The following is a 21,499-nucleotide window of genomic DNA, read 5'->3' as shown; positions in this document are numbered from 1 at the left end:
GTTTCACTAGTAGGAGCTGTAGGTCATCCTATTAAACTTTCTCTTCCAAGTTTTCCCTCAGGAAGAGGCCCAGAAGAACCATGAAGGAGCTGCCTCCTAAATACATATGAAGAGGATCTGAGTGGCAAAGCAGGTGGGTTGTAGGGACATGGAGATGAATCACCCAGGTTCTCTTCCAATGAAGGACTTGTTTCTGGGCGTGCCAGGAGAGTGATCATTGGCCATCCTTCAACTGTCCCACCAGTAACAGAGTGAGCCATGTCCAATTACTGATCAAGGTGGAAATATATAGACCTGGCTATTTCAATCTAACACAGCACACCTCTAAAGGGTCATTTTAACTCCAGACCTCCCCAATTCTCTGTCTGCTGAATCCTGCTTCCATCACCTCATTTCCATAGCTGTTAATCCCAAAGAACTCCTTAGCAAACACCCCACGCTCTTAAGTCTCAATGTCTCCTTCCTAGAGATCCCAACTTAGTAACACAGCTCCCAGATGGCTATTGGACCATGGTAGAGACTGAGCCTGACTGTGGAATACCAAATGCACATGTGATCTGAGATACCTATAACTTACTAGATATTAGCTCATTCATCAAACCATAAAATGGGTATCATGTGTAGCAGTTCTCCATCTTCAAGTGGAAGTAATAATACAAGATCATCCATGACAAGGTCTAGAGAATATAAATACATTTCATGAGTGGATGGTTTAGACTGGCAGGGCTCCTGCTGTTCCTGCATTTATAACCTCTCTTTCAACCTACATCTATGGCCTCAGTGGGAATTCCCTGGGATCAAATTACTGAAGATGGGAAATTTGAGCCTAGTGTAGCAATATTTCCACACAGAAATCTGGCACAAGTCAGAAGAGAACTCCTAGAGAATTGCATCCTGCAGGACTGGCCTAGAAAGGAAGGAAACTCCTGATGGGAAAGAACTTTGAATGGTACACCTGATTGTTTCCTAGAAAGAAGGATGGCCAGAGGTATAGATTTGCATTTGAATTAGTTTTCTAGGGACTGCTATGCTGAAAGTACCATAATGGAAATTTATCATCTCACAGTTTTGGAAGTTAGAGGTCTAAAATCAAGCTGTTAGCAGAGTTGGTTTCTTATGAAGGCTGGGGGGAAGAATCTGTTCTAGGTCTCTTTCCTGGGATTGTAGGTAGCATTCTTCTCCCTGTGTCTCTTCACATAGTCTTCACTCCAGTGTGTGCCTGTGTCCAAATTTCACCTTTTCAGGAGGACATCAGCCGTACTGGATTAGGGCCCATCCTAAGGACCTCAGTTTAACTTGATTACCTTTGTATTCTGAGGTACTGCATGAAGCAGGGGAAGAAAAGGTGAGGTGATATGGGGAAGAAAGTATACCAGCAAATTCCGCACTCCCTCTTCCCCAGGCCCACCAGAGAAGCAAGAGAAATCAATCCAGTGGGGACACTCCTTTAGCCTTCCTCTTTTTGCGTGTGAGCAAAGACTCATGAAGGCATGTAAGCCCGGCCTTCCTGCTTTTATCTCACCCTCTCTTAGCCAGCCAGTGTTTTAATGATCTGTTCCAATTTTCTATCAAAATACTGCTCTTAGGATGATATCTCTCTGCCCATTGCTAGACATTATGGGCTATAAACAGATTTTGTTGGTCTGAAGAAATGACAGTCAGCTATCTCAATTAGTGTAGTATCTTCTTTTCCAGTTCTTTCCTAGCGCTTTGATCATTTGCCTCTACCACCAGATAAGCCAAGCCTAGTCCAGAGTCCATGGCTACTCCTGTGAGCATCTGTTTGTAACCGATGGAGCTGCCAGTATCAGCTTGACTTGCCAGTTATGTTCAAGTCTTTCCCAGCAGAGAACCTGTAGTCTCTGTGTCTTTTGTTGACAGATAGAATGGTTTTTGGAAAAGATTTTTTTTTATTTTAGAGAGATAGAGAGATCGGGAATGTGGGGGTGGGGAGGCAGAGGGAGAGAGAGAATCCTGAAGCAGACTTCCTGCTGAGTGCAGAGCCCAATATGGGGCTAAACTTCAGGATCTCAAGATCATGACCTGAACCAAAATCAAGAGTCTGCTGCTTAACCGATGGGGCCCCCTAGGCACATGAGTTAGAACACTTTGTATTGGCATTTTGTGCCTCAGTGGGTGCAAGAGGACTATGTCCAGATTCAGCCTATCTCTAAACTGCCCCCAATGTTTATTTATTTCATGGACGTAGGTGACTGCCTTCCATCAGGGTGGTAGCCTTCCAAACAAGATATGGTCCATTCACCTTGGAACTGTCATCCATAAACCAAGCAGTTGAGGGCTCTTTATAGGGCACTGCCCATGTGACAATAGAATCCAGCAAGGCCCTATGCAGTTCCAAAGTCAATCCTATGGGAAAAGAGGCTCCTCCTTGTATTTCCTTGCACTTCCCAGGCGGCAGGATCCCAAGTAAACCATTTCCATTTTATTATGAAATTTTCGGGGCATTTCCATCCTTATTAGAGTATTTCACCAATATTACTCTAGATGTTATGGGTATTTCTGCTTTCAGCATCATTTTATGTCCTTCAATCACCAGGATAGCTTCCATTAACATCTAATAACAAAGCAGTAAATACCTTTCAAATGGAAATTCTCTTGGCCAAAGTCCCAGTAGGCATTGCAGGGAAGCACTTCAGGCTTTTGTTCTAAGTCCTATCCTTGGCTCCACACAGGGCACTCAACACAGAATTTGTCCCTACCAGCCCTCTACCTTCCATTCCACACTGCATGGCTCAGGCAATTGTACTGGTTCTCATTTAGGATGTCCAATTAACCTTACCTGCAGGACTGATTTACGTGTCTTCTGTTTTACAATACTAAGGGAGATGTTCCTCAGTCAGGTACAATGTCTACTGCCCAAATATAATCAGTTTAAAAAGACAAACCCACTTCACATAAAGCTTATTCAAGCATACCAGTTCTATAAAGTTTTACCATAATTCATCAACTCATATGTTCCTAACTATAGTCTCTATTAGGATTTATCCACAGGTTTTGATTTTATAATATGAGGTAGGGAAGTGTTCCCCACCCATACAGAATGTCAATTCTCATATAAAACATTCAGTCAAGTTGAGAGAACTTCTTTACATAATACGTGATTAAACATTGTATCTTTCATAATCCTATCAACCATTACAGTTTTAGGTTATCTCAACCCAATTGTAGCCCAAATCAGGGCTTCACCCATGGGCTTTGGTATCACATTATGTGGGACTCCCATACTGAGGAATCGTGGAAACTTCTCTTCCCCAACCCCTGGCCATTTTAACCACTCTTGTGCAAAAGGCTTTGAGTCCCCAGTGAGAGGTCAAGCCATGGGACCCTGGCCTTTGGTCAATTTTTGTCTCAAATAATCTACCTAACCACAGTTCCCAAGCTATTGCTGGTTAGGTTTCTCATGTTATCTTTATCTTCTGGCTTTTCACCTTTCTCCAAATAGGGTTAAAATAGAGCAGGACTTGTTTGGGGATCCTTTAATGTTTGGGGGCCAGTGAGGGGGTGCCTTTGGACTGCCCAACCTTAGGTAGTACTGTATTAAAACCTTTGTTTAACCCCATTGATATCTGTTTTATTAATCTCATTTTTAAGTAACCATCTAAAGATTTCCACCCTGTTGAGACAAATTTTGTGGCTTTCCCTTTCCCCCCTCTTTATTTTGTTCCTATCAATATCCATTCTATTAACTTTATTCCTTAATAACCATTTAAAATTTTCTATTTTTTGCAAAGAATACTTTGTCTCTCCCTTTCGCCTCTCCCCAGTCTCTTGTTAATTAACTTTATGCTTTTATTAGCATCTGCGAGACTCACGGGGAAAGTTGAGAGAGAAAATTAGAAGAGGATTCCCGGGGCGCCTGGGTGGCTCAATGGATTAAGCTGCTGCCTTCGGCTCAGGTCATGATCTCAGGGTGGGATTGAGTCCCACATCCGGCTCTCTGCTCAGCAGGGAGCCTGCTTCCTCCTCTCTCTCTGCCTGCTTCTCTGCCTACTTGTGATCTCTCTCTCTGTCAAATAAATAAATAAAATCTTAAAAAAAAAAAAAGAAGAGGCTTCCCAACCCGCTTTTTGCTTTTGCAACAATTTAAGGTTATATGGAAGGCCCATGTAAAAGAGCACGCCCTAAACACAGCATTTACTGTGACCTAAGTGATGGGCATATTCAGTGGGTGAATCTTATGGTCTTCATAAAGCCAATCCTACACAACTTGCATATGAAGCATATCAGCAGCCTCACCTTGGGTGTTCCACTTGGCATATCTAGAGGGAAATGGATAATCCATCTTTCTAGGGTAAACAGACTTTACAGTGGCCTTTACTCAGTCCACCAGGCTAACTGTTCCCTCAAGAGTAACCCCCAGTACATCTCGATCATCTGCCATCTGTAATTGTTCCATAGTGAGCTGTGGGTCCTGTATCAACCCAAACGTGCTCTTCCATTCTGCAGCATTCAAAATGAAAAATGTAGCCCCTAGAGGAGTTATTCTCACAATCCGTTCAAGTAGAAGGTTTTTAAGGAAGCTGATGATACCAAACTACAAGATAAAACAGTTCCTTCACACTATGCCCCCTGGTTCCAATGGTTTCCTGGTTTTTCTGACTCCAACTTTGACTATTTTGTTGATGATTAGATGTCCTAAAGGGACTTTTCTTTTGTTCCTGAACAATTTTTTTGTCCTGGGGTGGGTGTAGTTGGGCAGCTCCGAAGCTGGTGGCCCAAACTCAGACTCAATGAAATGACTTTGGTCTAGCATCAATGTCTGACCCAGAATTGCTCTCTTCTCTTTTCAGTTTAGCAGTTACAAATAACAATAACCAAGAGTTAAAAAACAAAATTCAACTGAGTAAATTTTAGGATCTAATTGGCTTTATGCAATGATTCATTATCTAGCAAATAGATAGGAGCTCTGAAAAGCTGTATAAAATGGAAGGATTTTATAGGAATAAGTGGGGAGGGGCAATCAGCAAAAAAAAAAAAAAAAAGAAAATAAAGAAAGGATTATTTCAGGCAAAGTCACCATCTCTTAGGGGAAAGAGCAAAAGATCTTTTTATTTTTTTCCCAAAACTTGCTGATACTGTTCTCTTGCCCCTCTGCCTGCTTCTTACTCTTACTCGCTACTCATGACATTTTCTTTGGTTGTTTATTTTTAAAAGATTTTATTTATTTATTTGAGAGAGAGAGAGAGAACAAGCAGAGGCAGAGGGAGAAGCAGACTCCCCACTGAGCAGGGAGGCAGATATGGAACTCCATCCCAGGACCCTGGGATCATGACTCAAGCCAAAGGCAGACACTTAACCGACTGAGACACCCAAGCACCCCAGAGTCGGTGATCTTAATAGGTAGATTACCTCATCTTCCTTTGGAGGATGGAGAGGCCCGGTGATAGATTACCTCATTGGTACTGACCAAAAAATTCTGACTGACTATTAAGGCTATGTATCTGGGAGAGATTGAAACTGCAATTAGGTTAGGTATTAAACCCCATTTGGTGACTTGACTTAGCACAAGTGACTCCATTTTTGGTCTCTGGTTTTCCTTTAATCCAAGGGATTGAATATTTTGCCTTTTTCCTTATTAGTTTTGTTGTATTCAGTGAACCAGCTCTTCAGAAGTTGGATCCATCACTAAATTCCATTGGCATCTTTTACCTTTAGCCCCTGACTATAGGGCAACTGCTGCTCTAGACCATGGGTGACTGTGTGGCCACACAGGAATCAAAGGTTCTTCATCCCTCACCTTTTCATCCTTTCTCTTCTAAAACCACATGTTTCTGTGAGCCAGGACCAATCTAGCAAATCCCACTTCACTGACGCCAGCTCTTTTAAGGTTCTGAATAGCCAGTTTCAACATAGGGAGAAATATAAGTTAATTAAGCTGATTCATCAAGATTAGAAAAAACTGGAGAGTACGTTACCTATTAAATAAGTTGAATATTTTATCATCAGCTGGCCATGAGTACTACCAAAAATTCAAGGAAAAAATAATTACAGTCTTAAACAAACACTTCTAAAGACTAGAAAGGAAAGAACACTCCATAAAAATGTCATATGTTTAGCATGACTCCGATATCAAGAAAGGAAAACTAAAAGGCAATATCACTCATTGACGTAAATTAGAGGGAGAAAAATCTCACCATTGTCTTTATAGATACAGAAAAAAATTTGTTAAATTTTTTTTATTATGGAGTAAAAATCTCCTTAAACTAGGAATAAAAGGAAATTTTCTTTCTTTTTTTTTAAAGATTTTATTTATTTATTTGACAGACAGAGATCACAAGTAGGCAGAGAGGCAGGCAGAGAGAGAGAGGAAAGCAAGGCTCCCCGCTGAGCAGAGAGCCTAATTCGGGGCTTGATCCCAGGACCCTGGGATCATGACCTGAGCCGAAGGCAGAGGCTTTAACCCACTGAGCCACCCAGGCGCCCCAAATTTTCTTTTTTTAAAAAAAGATTTTATTTATTTATTTGACACAGAGAGAGAGAGATCACAAGTAGGCAGAGGTAGGCAGACAGAGAGGAGGAAGCAGGCGTTCATGACCTCAGCTGAAGGCAGAGGCTTAACCCACTGAGCCACCCAGGCACCCCAAAAGGAAATTTTCTTAATCTTTAAATGATATAGGGCATCTGGGTGGCTCAGTCTGTTAAGACTCTGACTCCTGATTGTGGCTCAAGTCATAATCTCAGGTTGGGGAAATCAAGCCCCATATTAGGCTCTGTGCTGGGCATGGAGCCTGCTTAAGATTCTCTCTCTCCCTTTCTCCCTTCCCCACCTCCCCAGCCCTGCTGACATGTGCAAGTGCATGTGCACACACCCACATACACGTGTTCTCTCTCAGTAAATAAACAAAAATAATAAAAAGCTTTAAATGATGTGAAAACATTTACGGCAAAACACTTACTTGTAAGATGTTAAAATATTTCCTCTAAAATTAGAAACAAGACAAAAGCCCACTTTAGTATCTACTTAATATTGTACTGTAGGTTTTGGCTAGCATTGTAAGTCAAAGAAATACAAGTCATGTGGATAGCAGAGGAAGAAGCAAAGTTGTTATTATTTGCATGTGATGTTAAGGAGTACACAGAGAATCCAAAGTACCTGCAGATAAAATGTTATAGTTAAAAATAGTTTAGTAGGGTTGCAGAATTTGAAAAATCAATACCAAATTAGTGTATTTTACAAATGGAACAAAAAGAAATTGACATTTTAAATCGAGATGTGCTTTACAATCACAAAAAATCAAGTAGCTAGGAATAAGTATAACTGATGAAGTGTAAGACCTATATTGGGGAAATTACATAATTTTATAAAGAGATATTAAGATGACTTACATAAATGGAAAAATATATAATATTTGTGAATCAGAAGACTGAATATTTTAAAGTTATCAATTTTCTTCTCCCCCAAGGCATTACTTTAAACATTATAACATTACTGTGACATTACTTAGAAATTTGTATGAAAGAATAAAAGTCAATAATAGCTAGGAAGCTATTAAAAAGAAAAAAGAACAGGAAGAAGAAACCTGCCCTGGGGAGTTGCATTCTTGGTTTAGGCTCTTGTATTGATCTCGGGGTTGTGAGATCAAGCCCTACATTGGGCTCTAAGCTCAGAGTGGAATCTGCTTAAGACTCTCTCTGCCCCTATGCTAGTGGGCTCTCTCTCTCTCTCTAGCTGATAAATAAATAAAGCTTTAAAAAAGAAAAGGGGTGTATCTGGGTGGCTCACTCTGTTTAGTGTCTGCCTTTGGCTCAAGTCATGATCTCAAGGTCTTGGGATTGAGCCCCATCTCATGTTCCCTGCTCAGTGGGGAGTCTGTTTCTCCCTCTCCTTCTGCTGCTCCCCCTGCTCATGAGCTCCCTCTCTCTCTCTAATAAGTAAATAAAATATTTATTTATTTTTTAAAAGATTTTATTTATTGGGGCGCCTGGGTGGCTCAATGGAATAAGCCGCTGCCTTCAGCTCAGGTCATGGTCTTGGGGTCCTGGGGTCGAGCTCTGCATCAGGCTCTCTGCTCAGCAGGGAGCCTGCTTCCCTTCCTGTCTCTCTGCCTGCCTCTCTGCCTACTTGTGATCTCTGTCTGTCAAATAAATCTTTAAAAAAAAGATTTTATTCATTTATTTGACAGAGAGAGATCACAAGCCTTTATTTATTTATTTGACAGACAGAGATCACAAGTAGGCAGAGAGGCAGGCAGAGAGAGAGGAAGGGAAGCAGGCTCCCTGCTGAGCAGAGAGCCCGATGTAGGGCTCGACCCCAGGACCCCGAGACCATGACCTGAGCTGAAGGCAGTGGCTTAATCCACTGAGCCACCCAGGTGCTCCAGCTTTATAGGCTTCTTAAGAACGACATTTTATTGAGAGAAATTCTGCCAGTCTTGGAGCAGCAAGGAATAATGAGGCTTACTTTAGTTGTAACCAGAATGACCCTCTATTCCAGATGGCTGAAGAACAGGTATTCAACTCCAAGCATGTGGGGATCAGATGAACCATGGTTTTTTGTTTGTTTTTGTTTTCTGGGTTTTTTCTTCAGTGCTTAACATATACATATGATATGGTTTAATAAAATTGCTTTTCTTATGTTTCATTGCTTTATATAGTCACACTTCATACACACTCATCAGTAAAATTCCCTGATGGCCAATACCAAATTTAGAAGGGTCAAACATTGTAAAAGACTGACAAGGAGTTATAGACCCTGAGGTAAATTTCAGGATTGGTCAGTCCTATTCACTGTGGAGTGCAAGTACTAAGTTCTGTCTAGTTCAGCCTGAGAGGAGGGTGTTTCATGTCTGAGTACTGTCATTAACCACCAAACAGTGAACAAAAGTTCTCTTGGCTTCGGCATTTTCTGTTGCCCTGGAAGGGTTTCTGACCAGTGGGTGGCAGAGAAGACATGAATAACCCAAAATGCATCAACAGCCCCATCCCATTCGTCCATTCCTCACCCTAAAACCCAGTAGATGGCATACCTGGGTGGCTTGTCTGTTGAGCGTCTGCCTTCGGCTCAGGTCACGAACCTCACATCCTGAGATCGAGTCCGCATGTCAGGTTCCCTGCTCTGTGAGGAGTCTGCTTCTCCCTCTCCCAATGACCCTCACCCCTGCTTCTGCCCTCACTCCTGCTCTCTCTCTCTCTCTCTCTTAAATTATAAATAAAATCTTTAAAAAAATAAAGCCCAGCAGAGGAGAAGCTCTTTGGAAGGGAAGAAGAGGGAAAGTTGGTACAGATGAAGGCTGTGCTACTTCCCAAAGGCCTGATGCTTTAGGCCACACCTAACTAACAGTGCAGAATATGGTCCCACTTTGAAAATGAATGACAGAAAGAGAAGAGCATCTTGAACTGATGAATCTATCCTAAAATGAATAATGCACAATATGTCAGCTAAGTTGAGTTTAAATAAAACCCAAAAAAGAGGGCGCCTGGGTGGCTCAGTGGGTTAAGCTGCTGCCTTCGGCTCAGGTCATGATCTCAGGGTCCTGGGATTGAGTCCCGCATCGGGCTCTCTGCTCAGCAGGGGGCCTGCTTCCCTTCCCCTCTCTCTGCCTGCCTCTCTGCCTACTGTGATCTCTCTCTCTGTCAAATAAATAAATAAAATCTTTTAAAAAAAAAACAAAAAAGATGCTTTCTAAATATATCTAAAAATACATATGAACATATATATAGCCATCAGAAAGGAAGAATACAATCTGCATCGACATAAATGGGATTGGAGGGGATTATGCTGAGTGAAATAAGTCAAGCAGAGAAAGACAATTATACAGTTTCACTCATATGTAGAACATAACGAATAGCATGGACCACAGGGGAAGGGAGAGAAAACTGAATGGGAAGATATGAGAGAGGGAGACAAACCATGAGAGATTCTGGACTCTGGGAAACAAAACAGGGTTACAGAAGGGAGAGGGGTGGGGGGGGGCGGGGTAACCGGGTCACGGGTATTAAGGACGGTATGTATTGTGATGAGCACTGGGTGCTATATACAGCCAATGAATCATTGAACACTACATTAAAAACTAATGATGTACTGTATGTTGGCTAACTGAACATAATAATAAAAACATAATTCTAAAAAAATGTATATATAAATGTATTTTATATATATATATATATATATAGAGAGAGAGAGAGAGAGAGAGAGCCCACGCATCTTGGGAAAATGCAGGATGCTTATTCTGAAATTTTAACTCAAGAATGTGGAAGCCACACCAGTACACAGGTATACTGTCCTCTTAAAAAATATATATGGGTATTTCAGTTTTCAAGTACCACACAAAACCTTTTTTAAAACTTTAATTGCCTAGTATAGTGAACATGTTAGGCAGAGTTTTAGAGACCTACATCTCAAATGGGTAAAGCCGTCATTTATGACCATCTTCATGAAACATGGTTAACTCCGTCTCTCTGGTGATATGGATTAGGCATGAAACCAAACTATTTTACTCACAACAGATAACTGACTAAACTGCATGTACCTGTACAGGTTTATACAAGAGCCATGATGGAACTATATTTGTCATTTCAGATCAGGGTCATAGGCCACCTGCTCACTACGTCTATCCCACCAAACACAAGAGCAGCTATATTTCTATTTAATACAATTATGGTTGGAAATCATATGATGTAAAATAGTTCTTCTGTAAAGTTTAGAAGAAGGGAAGACAAAAAATTCCCATGAAGCAAAAAATAATTCCACAGTGGTCCAGGGCTCCATGAAACCCGAGTTAAACTAGTCCTCTAAGGCATTTACGTGGATCCAGTTCACCAAGACATGCCTTCATAGAGACATGCTTCAGTATGCCTCAATCTGGCTCATCATCATTCTCCTGCTATATTCATAAGCCAGAAATAGTGACCCATTGGCAGGGAGCGCTCTAATCATAGTAGCGGTCAGTCCAGAATATAATGCTGCTATTCCTTCATTTTTCACAATACTTACAAGAGTTCCCAGAAACCCAGCCTGTTTTCCAGACATGGAAAGAACCTGAATTCTGGATTTGATACAATCCACTGGGTAGATGACAAGCCAAAGACAAATTCCAGCAATTCCACCACTTAACATCAAGGGGACAGGGCCTAGTTCATCTTTTGATCTGCCTGAGGCAAAAAACGATCTACTCAGTTCATAGCCCCCGAAGAAGAAGAAATAGCCTGGAACTTCTTGAAGGAGAGTGCTGGAGAGTCCTTGGTAGAAGCCCAACGGGCCTTCCTTTCTGAGGATACCTTTCACGACGGACCAGATTGTATTGTGGCTTTTTGCTATTTTCCCCGACCTCTCCATTTCGTACATGGTCTGTAGTCGGCACTTTACAAGCTCAGTGGGGCACAGGGCCAGTGCAGCAAAGGCGGAGGCGAAGGACCCCGCAGTGGCCCTCTGCAGATCACTCAGCTTCGCCTGCCTGTCCAGTCCAACCACTTTCCTCACGAGCTCTTGGCAGAAGCCGTAGCACATGAAGAGGACAGAGTTCTCGGCGACGTAGGCCATCAGCGCAGGGCCGGTTCCCTTGTAGAAGCCCCGCAGGCCCACCTGGGAGTACGTTTGCAGGCAGCAGTCGGCGAGACCCTTGTACAGGCCAGGGAACGTCTGCATCTTCACTTTCACTGTGTCGAAAGGCTGCCCGGTCAGGACACAGGCCGTGCCCCCTACCGCGCCCGCTGTCAGGTCGATGGCGGCCTGGATGGCAGGATTGGACTTCATGTTCCCTCACACTATCCGGCTGCTGTCTGGGGGAGGCAGCTCTCTGGAGCCCCAGGCAGGTGTCACACCCCAGCCGCCGGTTCTCGACTCTCCCTCCTCGGCGGGAGAAGCCGCTTAACCCCACGCTAGGTCTCGGGCCGCTCTCCCCGCGCACTGAAATAACCTCCAGCTGGCGGGCTCACGCGGGGCCTCCAGCGCGCCCTGCCGCCCGCCGCCGCTGCCGCCCGGCCCTCCCGGCTCCTGCCGACCCGGGACACCCGCTGAGTACACACTTTTCTTTATTTCTTTTTTTCTTTCTTTCTTTCTTTTTTTTTTTTTTAATTAAGTTGACTCCACGCTGGAGCCCAACGCCGGTTTGAACTCTTGAACTGACGACAGTGAGATGGAGACCGAAGCTGAGCTCCACAAGAGTCCATTGCTTAACAGACTGAGCCACCCAGGCGCCGCGTAAGTACACACTTTTAATGAATTATAATACAGCGATTGAAAGCTGTTCGGTAAATTCTTGTAATTACAAGAATTATAATTCTTGTAATTACAAGAGACACCACTGTTAACAAGCCGGGACAGAAACGCTTCCTTTTTCGGCTAGCCCCCGCCCTCTCCCCAGGTTTCTCACTAGGCAAAACAAAAGGGGATAAGCTCCTAGTGGAGCCAGCCTGGGGTCAAAGGTCAAATATACAGCAACAGATTTAAGACAGGTAAGACAAACTGCTGGGCCGGGAGTGATATTTACATAACAATTGGGGCTGCTTTTGATCGGAAAACCCTTAAAGTCTCTAGGACAGCAATGCCAGTTCTGCAGCGGCTCTTCACCCGCCCAGCGACGCTGCGGGGTTGGGGGAGGTGCGGGAGAAGAGTGGAGCCTGAGACCCTCAGATCCGCTCCGCTCTGCCTGTGGTGCCTGGTGAATGGCTACTTTCGCGGCCACATCGCCAAGGATCTGGAGTTGGAGCCCTGGGAGCTGGTGGCCCTAGCCCTCATCATTTCTAGAGTTAGGACGTGGCGTTTTACAATTGGCGTGTAAAACAGGTTATTTTTTGAAGTCTCTAAGGAAAGAGCTGTGTGGCTCCAGCGCCCTCTACTGGCGTAAGTTTTGAGGTTCTTGAGGAGTCTTAGAGCCTGAGGCCGCCGCGAAAGATGGGGATATAAATGACAACAGGCCCAGCTTCCAAAGCAAGTTGGGGTTTTGGACATTAGCTTGAGGATATACCTGTCAGGACACACTTTTCCTTTCCAGATAATGCTCATAATCCCAGCGTTAGTTCGAATTCTCTTAAGGTTTCCATTCTAAAGCTGCGTCGGTGTTTTACTTTGAGGGTAAAAATAAAACGGAGGGGGCAGGAGGTAGGCTGAAATGATTCTCCCTTCGGAAAGCTTTCCTTGTTTGATTATCTTTGGCTGTCAATTGATATATAAAAGTGAGGCACTGAAAAGCAGATGGTGCGTGGATAATTTGCCAACAGGTAGACTTCATCATAGTAGACAGTTACCTGGCCTTTTCCTCAAAGAATGCCCAAATGTCAGTATTTGATTTCTTTTCTCTGCAACCCATGTTTTTTTCAGAGAATAATCTTGAAATCTTAACTCTTTGTGTGTGGTGTAAGGCCTAGATACTGATTTAATGAGATTGAGAATGGGGGAAGAGGGGTGAGATTACTACAGTAAAGTATATAGATTTTCACATAATTTTCTTGTTTGATCCCATACATTCCTTTATCTGTGCCTGCTTTCTCTTAATTTGAGCCTTTAGTTTAATTTACTTAGAAAATAAACATCTGTGGAATGGGGAAGGCAGAGTCATCCTAGGGAGGGCTAGGGATCCTGGACATCCAACAGCTCTGCATGTACTTCAATGAATCCCATATGTCCAGCCAGGTACCTTTCTCCCTTCCTTGGAAACTTCTAAATGCAAACACTGAGTTTTTCACAGGTTCTATATCAAGTGGGTTTTTCTTTCTTTGGTATACTACTTTTCAGACATTTAGCATGTAACTTTCTCTGATCCCTGAGTTAATTTGTCAGTCATTCCTCTGCTTTGGCCTTCTGAAAATAGGATGACATTCTTCATTCACTGGCTCATCTCTTATTCTTTTTGACTTTGAGATTTTTTTTTTTGTTATCTTGGTAAACTTTTTGACAGAAAAAAAGAGCTGTGTGAGAACACTGCCATTTTACACTAGAAAAAGATTTTAAAATTCTTCATGTTGAGGAATAGTTCATAGTTGAGGGTTTTTTTTTAAGATTTTATTTATTTGACAGGCAGAGATCACAAGTAGGCTGAGAGGTAGGCAGAGAGAGAGGAGGAAGCAGGCTCCCTGCTGAGCAGAGAGCCCGACGCAGGGCTCGATCCCAGAACCCTGGGATCATGACCTGAGCCGAAGGCAGTGGCCCAACCCACTGAGCCACCCAGGCGCCCCCATAGTTGAGGGTTTTTTAAAAAATCATTATACTTTTTTAAGTAAACTTTACCTCCAATTGGGGTTAGACCTCACCAGCCCAAGATCAGGGGTTGCATGCTCTATGACTGAGCCAGCCAGGTTCCCTGAGAGATTTTGTTTTGTTTTGATATTACCCTCAGGAAAGTCAAGAAGAAAAAAAAGCATTTTAATATTTATTGTGGAGGCCCTATCAAGTTATCTAGAAGTGTTTTCAATAGTTCAACAACCACTGATTGTCAATTAGTTACATCTCGTTCATTGTTTATTTAAAAAACACATACTGAGTTTTTACAAACACAAGACATACAGGAAACTGCAATAAATCATAAACTGCTTTTGCATTAAGTTCACACATATGTTTTGGAGAAGCCAAATTAGTGATCCGGGCCAGGGATCACAAGGGCATTAATAGGGAAATGGTCTATACCTTAAATTGCCAGACATAATTGCATAAATAGTAGAGATTAAGATCAAGTTCTATGATTTTAACTAAACTGCTGGACTTGGAGAGAAGAAATTCCAGCATGTATTGTATCACTGCCCTAGATAATAGGTAAGCAACTGAAATCTTTTTTATCCTAACCAAAATGATAATGCTTCTTGTTTTAAACTGAAGTACGTCTTCTCAAGGCCAGAACACAATGGCAAAGAATTTCCAGATTTTTAAAAAATATTCTATTTGCTTATTCAACAGAGAGAGACACCGTGAGAGAGGGAACACAAGCAGGGGCAATGGGAGAGAGAGAAGCAGGCTTCCTGATGAGCAGGGAGCCTGATGTGGGGCTTGATGAGGGGGGATCCATTGTAGGGGCCCCCTGAGGACCCTGGAATCATGACCTCAGCAGAAGGCAGAGGCCTAATGACTGAGACACCCAAGCCCCTGGAATTTCCAGCTTTTCATTGAAGACCACTACCACTGACAAGATGAATGCCGCCAAAAATTGGATGTTGATAGGGATTTTTCTGCAATATTTGCTATAATAAAAAAATTTTAAAGGGAACAACCTGAGCGATCAGCAATAGGGGAGTGGATAAAATGTTTTTAAAAAATCTGTATCAGGGGGTGCCTGGGTGGCTCAATGGGTTAAGCCTCTGCCTTTGGCTCAGGTCATGATCTCAGGGTCCTGGGATGGAGTCCTACATCAGCCTCATTGCTCAGCAGGGAGCCTTCTTCCCCCTTTGTCTCTGCCTGCTGCTCTGCCTAGTTGTGATCTCTCTCTCTTTGTGTGTCAAATAAATAAAATCTAAAAAAAAAAAATCTGTATCATGGAATGACTGGGTGGCTCAGTCAGTTAAGTGTCTGCCTTTGCCTCAGGTCATGATCCAGGGTCCTGGGTTGGAGTCCCAGCATCTGGCTTCTTGCTCAGTGGGGAGCCAGCTTCTCCCTTTCTTTGCTTGCCACTCTCCAGCTGTTGTACTCTCTGACAAATAAAGAAATAAAACCTAAAAAGAAGAAAAATAAAAAAATAAAAAAATCTGTATCTTGAACAGAAGCAGTAAATCTATATATCCTAATATGGAAGGATCCTTACATTTTTGAGTCATAAAATTTTTTATTTGTGCCTACAACAAAATCATATATTTTTTTGCTTTTCAAAACTGCATAAACGTATATAATTAAATTTATACCAAAGAAAGGCCTGGAATGATAGATCTCAAAATGTTAACAGATTACTTTAGGAAGTTGGTGTGAAAGGGACTTTACTTTTTGTCTTTTTAAAATCTCTGCACTGTTTAACGTTAAAAACTAGCCCAACTACACACCATACTCATTAGCCAAGGAACTGTGAGCAAAATGAGTCCTTTTGGTAACACAGGACTTATTTTAAGGAAAATGGATCCCAATCTTCTTTTTCTCTTTTGATGTTTATATAAGAGATTAATTACTCTTACGGAGTTCTCAGTATTAATACAAAGCCAAACTATTACTTAATCAAGTAAAAAAGTTGTTGTAGTTAGCTGGGTCAGTTTGTTTACAGTATAGGTGTATTTGGAGAAATTGTTTCAGTTGTAATTAGATTCTTTGATTTGAAATCATCCACTTAAAATGGCTTTATTTATACTTTTCTTTTTGATCACTTTTGAATTCAAGTAATTATTTCATCCCACTTATGTTCAGACAGTAGTAGTTTGCTTTTACTGTTAATAACACAGGTGCCTGCTTTTATTAACTTACTAAATTTCAGGCATTGTTCTAAGTCCTTTATTTGTACCAACTCAAGAGCCAAGATCCAACAACTCAACAGTCCTATGAGGTATGTAGTGTTATCACCTTCATTTTAGTGATGAGAACAGTAGGAAAAACAGATTAAGTTACTTGGGCAAGAAGCACACAACCAAAGGTCACTAAGCTAGTATATAAACCCACGCACTGCACCTCTTGACCTTGAGATCTTCATCTCTTTACTATTCTTTAGTAAGTGACTAACAAGCCAAAATGCCTACTTTCAGTGAATTTGCAGCCTAGTGGGGGATGAGCTGTAGGTAGTTTATACTCTAGTATGATAAATGCATAAGACTATTTATCCCAGCAGGGGAACATAGTGACTCAGTTGGTTAAGCACCTGCCTTCAGCTCAGGTCATGATCCCAGGATCCAGCCTGGCATCGGGCTCCCTGCTCACTGGGAATCCTGCTTCTCCCTCTCCCCCTGCTTGTGTTCTCTAAGACATAAATAAAATCTTAAAAAAAAAATACTATCCCTAGCATCCACTAGAGTGCATGAAATTATAACAGACACTAAATGTTTTAGTTCAGTACGTCATATCCAGTGTTTGGTACTGTATAGCACAGTAAGTATTTGTAGAATAAAACGGAAACACAGAGTAGAGGTAAACCCGTAACTGAATTGCTCTGGATGGAGATCAAGAAAGCCTCCTGGAGTTAGTGATATTTATTTTTTTTAAGATTTTATTTATTTATTTGACAGAGACCACAAGTAGGCAGAGAGGCAAGCAGAGAGAAAGGGAGGGAAGCAGACTCCCCACTCAGCAGAGAGCCTGATGCGTTGCTCGATCCCAGGACCCTGGGATCATGACCTGAGCTGAAGGCAGAGGCTTTAACCCACTGAGCCACCCAGGTACCCCTGGAGTTAGTGATATTTAGTTTGAGGTCTGAGAGTTAGTACAATTTGGCCAAATAAAGAGGAAAGTCTTCTAGATGTGGACCAAAATTAAGCGAGAGGATGTGGTGAGATGAGGCTGAAAAGGTTAACTGGAGCACTCCTACTAATCTTCTATCTTTTTAAAATTATAAACTTGGTCCTGAAAGCAATGGTGTACCATTCAAGGGTTTTAAGCATGGGAATTACATGATCAAATATATCTTAGGACGATCACTTTGATGACCAAGTCAAAAAAACCTAAATTACATGGTAAGAAAAAAAGTGTTTATACACACAGCCACAAACACACACACACACACACACACACACAACTGGTTAGAAAGTTATTGCCATTTGCTAGGCAAGAGATAATAATGACTTGAACTAGGGCAGTGGCAGGAGGATGAAGTAGTGATTGAAGAGCTTTTTAGGAAGTAGACTCAGTAGTTCAAGGGTGAGTAGTCAAAGGTTATGGCTTAACCTTTTAGCTTCATTAATGAGGATGGGTGGTAGGCTGTTTAGTTCACTTAAGTTTTAAAAAGAGGAAGAGCAAGATTTCAAGGAAAAGGAGGAAGTGAAAGTTCCATTTAACATTTGGAGTTGAGTTGCCTGAGGGATACATACAAGGGTTTCCAGTACACAGGTGAATATACTAAATCTGAACTCTGAAATAATCCGGCTTAGAAATAAGGATTTGAGCATCAGCATAGTCCTAGTAATTGAAACTGTGGTCTCACAATCACTAGACCATTCTGTTACTGTATGCAGTGTCTTTCCTTCCTATTATAGATGGAACTCAGCCATCACTGGTGTTGACACCTTCGTAAGAAAACAGTATTTTGTTAAATGATTCACTGTAAAAGGCAAATTTGTGGAGCTTTTCAGGTATCAAGGCTGTAAGTGTAGCAAAATACTTAATGTTCTAAAACATAACTAACTACCTACCATACTAATGCAGTAAGAAAACTTATTATTTGCCAAATCAAGAAATAATCCAAAGTTTGACACTCAGAGAAAACTTAAGCCTGTACTATACTGAAATCTTAACAGTCTAACAACATTTTGGTAAAAATGATTAGATCACATGAGAGAAAAATTAGTTTTGTGAGATGTCCAAACATTAGCATATGATTTTATACTTAAGAGGTCTGGACAATTTTAACATTTCACCACTGCTGTTTTCTGTGAAATACAAAATTAAGGTGGGCTTTAAATGTTTCATGAGGCCAATTTTCAAACCAACCTTTAATCCCGAACTGTCCAAAGTGAATTGCATGCAACTGCATTTTGTAAATTTTTTGTTTTCAAAAACAGCTCAAGTGTAAAGCCATTATATTAGAATCCTAAGAACACACAAAAATGGTTTAAGAAAATTTGAAATATCCCACTATAGCAATGACTTCTTTTTGAACAATTTTGATTCAATATGGACATATCAACTTGAGTTCTGAGAATAGTATTAAATAATTGCAGTAATTGAAGTTGAAAATATTTAGAAATCCAACTAATCCAAACCACTGGATTGATCCAGTGAACAGTACTTGATATGATAGCCATTTTTCTACTGTATTAGCCAGATGAGCGTAGTGCTTAAAAAAAAAAATAGACCTTCATGTACAAAACTTAAGGATCATTTAGGTAGGTTCTGTACCTAGTGTTTAACCTGCAAATGAAACAGGTGGTTTGGAAACTTCAAGTAGGGCACAAAGATGACATTTCCCAATTTCTTTGACCCTACTGTGTTTTCTTAAAACCCAACATAACTGCTTCTTTCCCTACAAAACAGGATCAAATCAGTCAGTTATTAAACCACACCAAGAAACCACCTTGCAGGAGAACCTGATATCCCCACTACCCATAAAAAAGCAACAAGACACATAGTGAGGTGAAAATTAGTTGCTTTTATTGTGTTAAAACAGCTTTATGAAATGATTTCCAACCCTACATATGTAAGAATGCTTTGAATAGCTGGGAAAATAGCTATCACTTCATGGGAAAACACACAAACTAGCTTCACTGCCTACAGACTAGACTCTGCTTACTGATCTCGGATGGCATCACAGAGAATCAACAGCCATTTATGGCAAATGAAGAAATAGCAGTGAAGTCCTGCCCTGAAGCTGTGATTACTAAGGCTGAACTGTTTATTCCACTAATCCTGCAATTTTCCTACAATCATTTATCTGTCTATACATTACTACTTCCTACAAGATAAACAGCAAAGTGGTTCTGACAGAAAATGAGATAGCAATTCACATGTGTATTTGTCTGTAAGACAAATTCAGTAGAAGACAGTGGAGAAAATATGAACTACTGCACAGTTCTATTTAGTCCAGGTGATGAAGCCAAGATTCTTCTTTCAATGCTGAACACTCTAAGGAATGAAACTAAGTATGAGAGCTCTTTTCACTTCTCTAGGAGTGATTCTAGCTCTTCTTGCAAAGAGCTGAGCTGCTCCTTTTCTCGGTCTTCCTTTTGTTTGAGTTCATCCAGCACAGCCTGAAATCTGTTCTTGAGAGCCAGGTTTTCCACTTTCATGATGAGATCCTCCTGTCGTTTTGCCCTATCCTGTGTCTCTTGGAGTTTGCCTTTCATATTATCAATCTGTTTCTGAATTCCCATAACCAGCTGGTTGGTTCCCTCATTTTCTTGGTGCTGTTCATCTGATTCATTCAGTTTGTCCTGTAGCTGTCTTTCCAGATCTTCCTCAGTGTCGATGATGTTTATATCCTCTTCATCTTGATGCTGCGTCTCATCTTCATCTTCACTGCTGCTGCTGAGGTCGTTGAATATCTCCCGAAGCTCATCATGTTCTAAAGAGTCGTGGCCCTGCCTGTGACCAGACATACCTGGAGAAGAGATATCAAGGCCCTGATTTTCTGTTTCTTTGGTTTCATCTTCAGCAATTATCTCCCAACGAGTACTCACAGCTTCAGCATCTGTACTTAGCAACCTCTTCACTTCCTTCTCCACATCTGGAGATTCAATATACTTCTTTTTTGCTGTCTTCCGGAACCTTCTCTTTCTCACATTTTTTAGAGGCAGAGTAATTCCATGGTTCCATATAAACTTTTTCTCTTTGTCCTTATCCTTTTTCTTGCTTGCTTTGGGATCAGTAGTAGCAACTGGTTCCTCCACAGGAGGATAGAGATCACCATCAACTGTGGAGACAAGCATCTGACATATATCAGCTGTCTTGTAAAAGGTTTTTTTATCAATGGTCTTCAAACTTTCCATAACACAGGGCAGATCTACCAATTTTGAGGCCAGTGGGACCCGGTCCACTCTGACGATTCCGTGACGTCCATCAGGGTGTAACTCAATTGTCAATCTGTCCTTCAGGTTGACGTGACCAGACTGTACCGCCCGCCTCACAGTAGAGGCATATTCCGGAGGCAGCCGTAAGATAAACTGGCTCTCTAGCTCGTGAGGAGCATCATCTTTGCTCTTACTCATCTTTACTTCTTTGAGGCTCACTTTTCTAACAACCACTTGTTGCACTAAAAGTTGCAGCTACTGCAAGCAGTTAGACCAGTTTGTTACGATTCGAAATCCTTAATTATAAAAAGTTTTAATCAGAATAGGGGCAAGGCGTCTATTTTGTCTTAATTTTGAATTAAGGTCCAAGTCTTTAGAAATATGTTGTGCCTGAATACCAGTCGTTAGAGACACTTATCAGTTGGGTCCACTTAAATCTACTGGCTGCAATGCAAGTTCCGACCTCCAGATGTCGCTGCCGGACAATGCAGACAGAGCTAGCTAGCAGGAAAGCAAATGGCGGCTTCAGCGGAATGATTTTCGACACAAAAATGAAAGGCCCAGTAGACTCTCCCAATCCACAATCTCTCCCGGAACAAAGGTATTCAAAAAGCAGGACGCAGTGCGATTTCTTCGCCTTAGGTACTTACAATCCGGTGATGATTACAAACCCAGCTTCTCCGAACAGAAGCAAGCGGAAAAGGAAACCAAGCAACACGGCCGGGAGCCGCGCGTCTCCTTCTTTATTCCTTTGTTCCGCCCGGATCTCAGGAAAGTGATCTGCTTATCAACGAAACGCCGAGGACAGGCAGTACGAAATCTCGCCGAGATCTGCAGCTCGCAGCGCCCGTCTCGGCAGCTCAGCCACACCGCCACTCTCACTCCGGAGCTGCAGACCCAGCAAGGAAAGCGCTACGTAACACCGCCGGGCAAAAGAAGCGCTGTGACTGACAGCACGCCTAAAGCGGAAGTGGGGGCTGCTCCA

General features: G+C 41.9%; 2 protein-coding genes across 2 annotated transcripts; both read right to left on the bottom strand.

Annotated features, from left to right (window-relative positions):
- Positions 1-10,807: 10,807 nt before the first annotated feature.
- LOC122901396 (mitochondrial ornithine transporter 2) lies at positions 10,808-11,713 on the bottom strand. The gene has a single exon (XM_044240799.1). It carries the CDS (start codon positions 11,711-11,713, stop codon positions 10,808-10,810), a length of 906 nt encoding a protein of 301 aa, XP_044096734.1.
- Positions 11,714-19,137: 7,424 nt separating this feature from the next.
- Positions 19,138-21,474, bottom strand: TAF7 (TATA-box binding protein associated factor 7). The gene has a single exon (XM_044225959.1). It carries the CDS (start codon positions 20,710-20,712, stop codon positions 19,663-19,665), a length of 1,050 nt encoding a protein of 349 aa, XP_044081894.1. The 5' UTR covers positions 20,713-21,474; the 3' UTR covers positions 19,138-19,662.
- Positions 21,475-21,499: the final 25 nt, after the last annotated feature.

This window comes from Neovison vison, chromosome 1, assembly GCF_020171115.1.
Source record: "Neovison vison isolate M4711 chromosome 1, ASM_NN_V1, whole genome shotgun sequence".
NCBI classification, from domain to species: Eukaryota; Metazoa; Chordata; class Mammalia; order Carnivora; family Mustelidae; genus Neogale; species Neogale vison.
Note: the sequence above shows the minus strand (reverse complement) of the source record. Positions and strands in the feature narration are given on the sequence as shown.

Bases quoted from the DNA above. Each gene is read 5' to 3' on its own strand.
- LOC122901396 (XM_044240799.1), bottom strand. From the start codon at position 11,713: ATGAAGTCCAATCCTGCCATCCAGGCCGCCATCGACCTGACAGCGGGC.
- TAF7 (XM_044225959.1), bottom strand. From the start codon at position 20,712: ATGAGTAAGAGCAAAGATGATGCTCCTCACGAGCTAGAGAGCCAGTTT.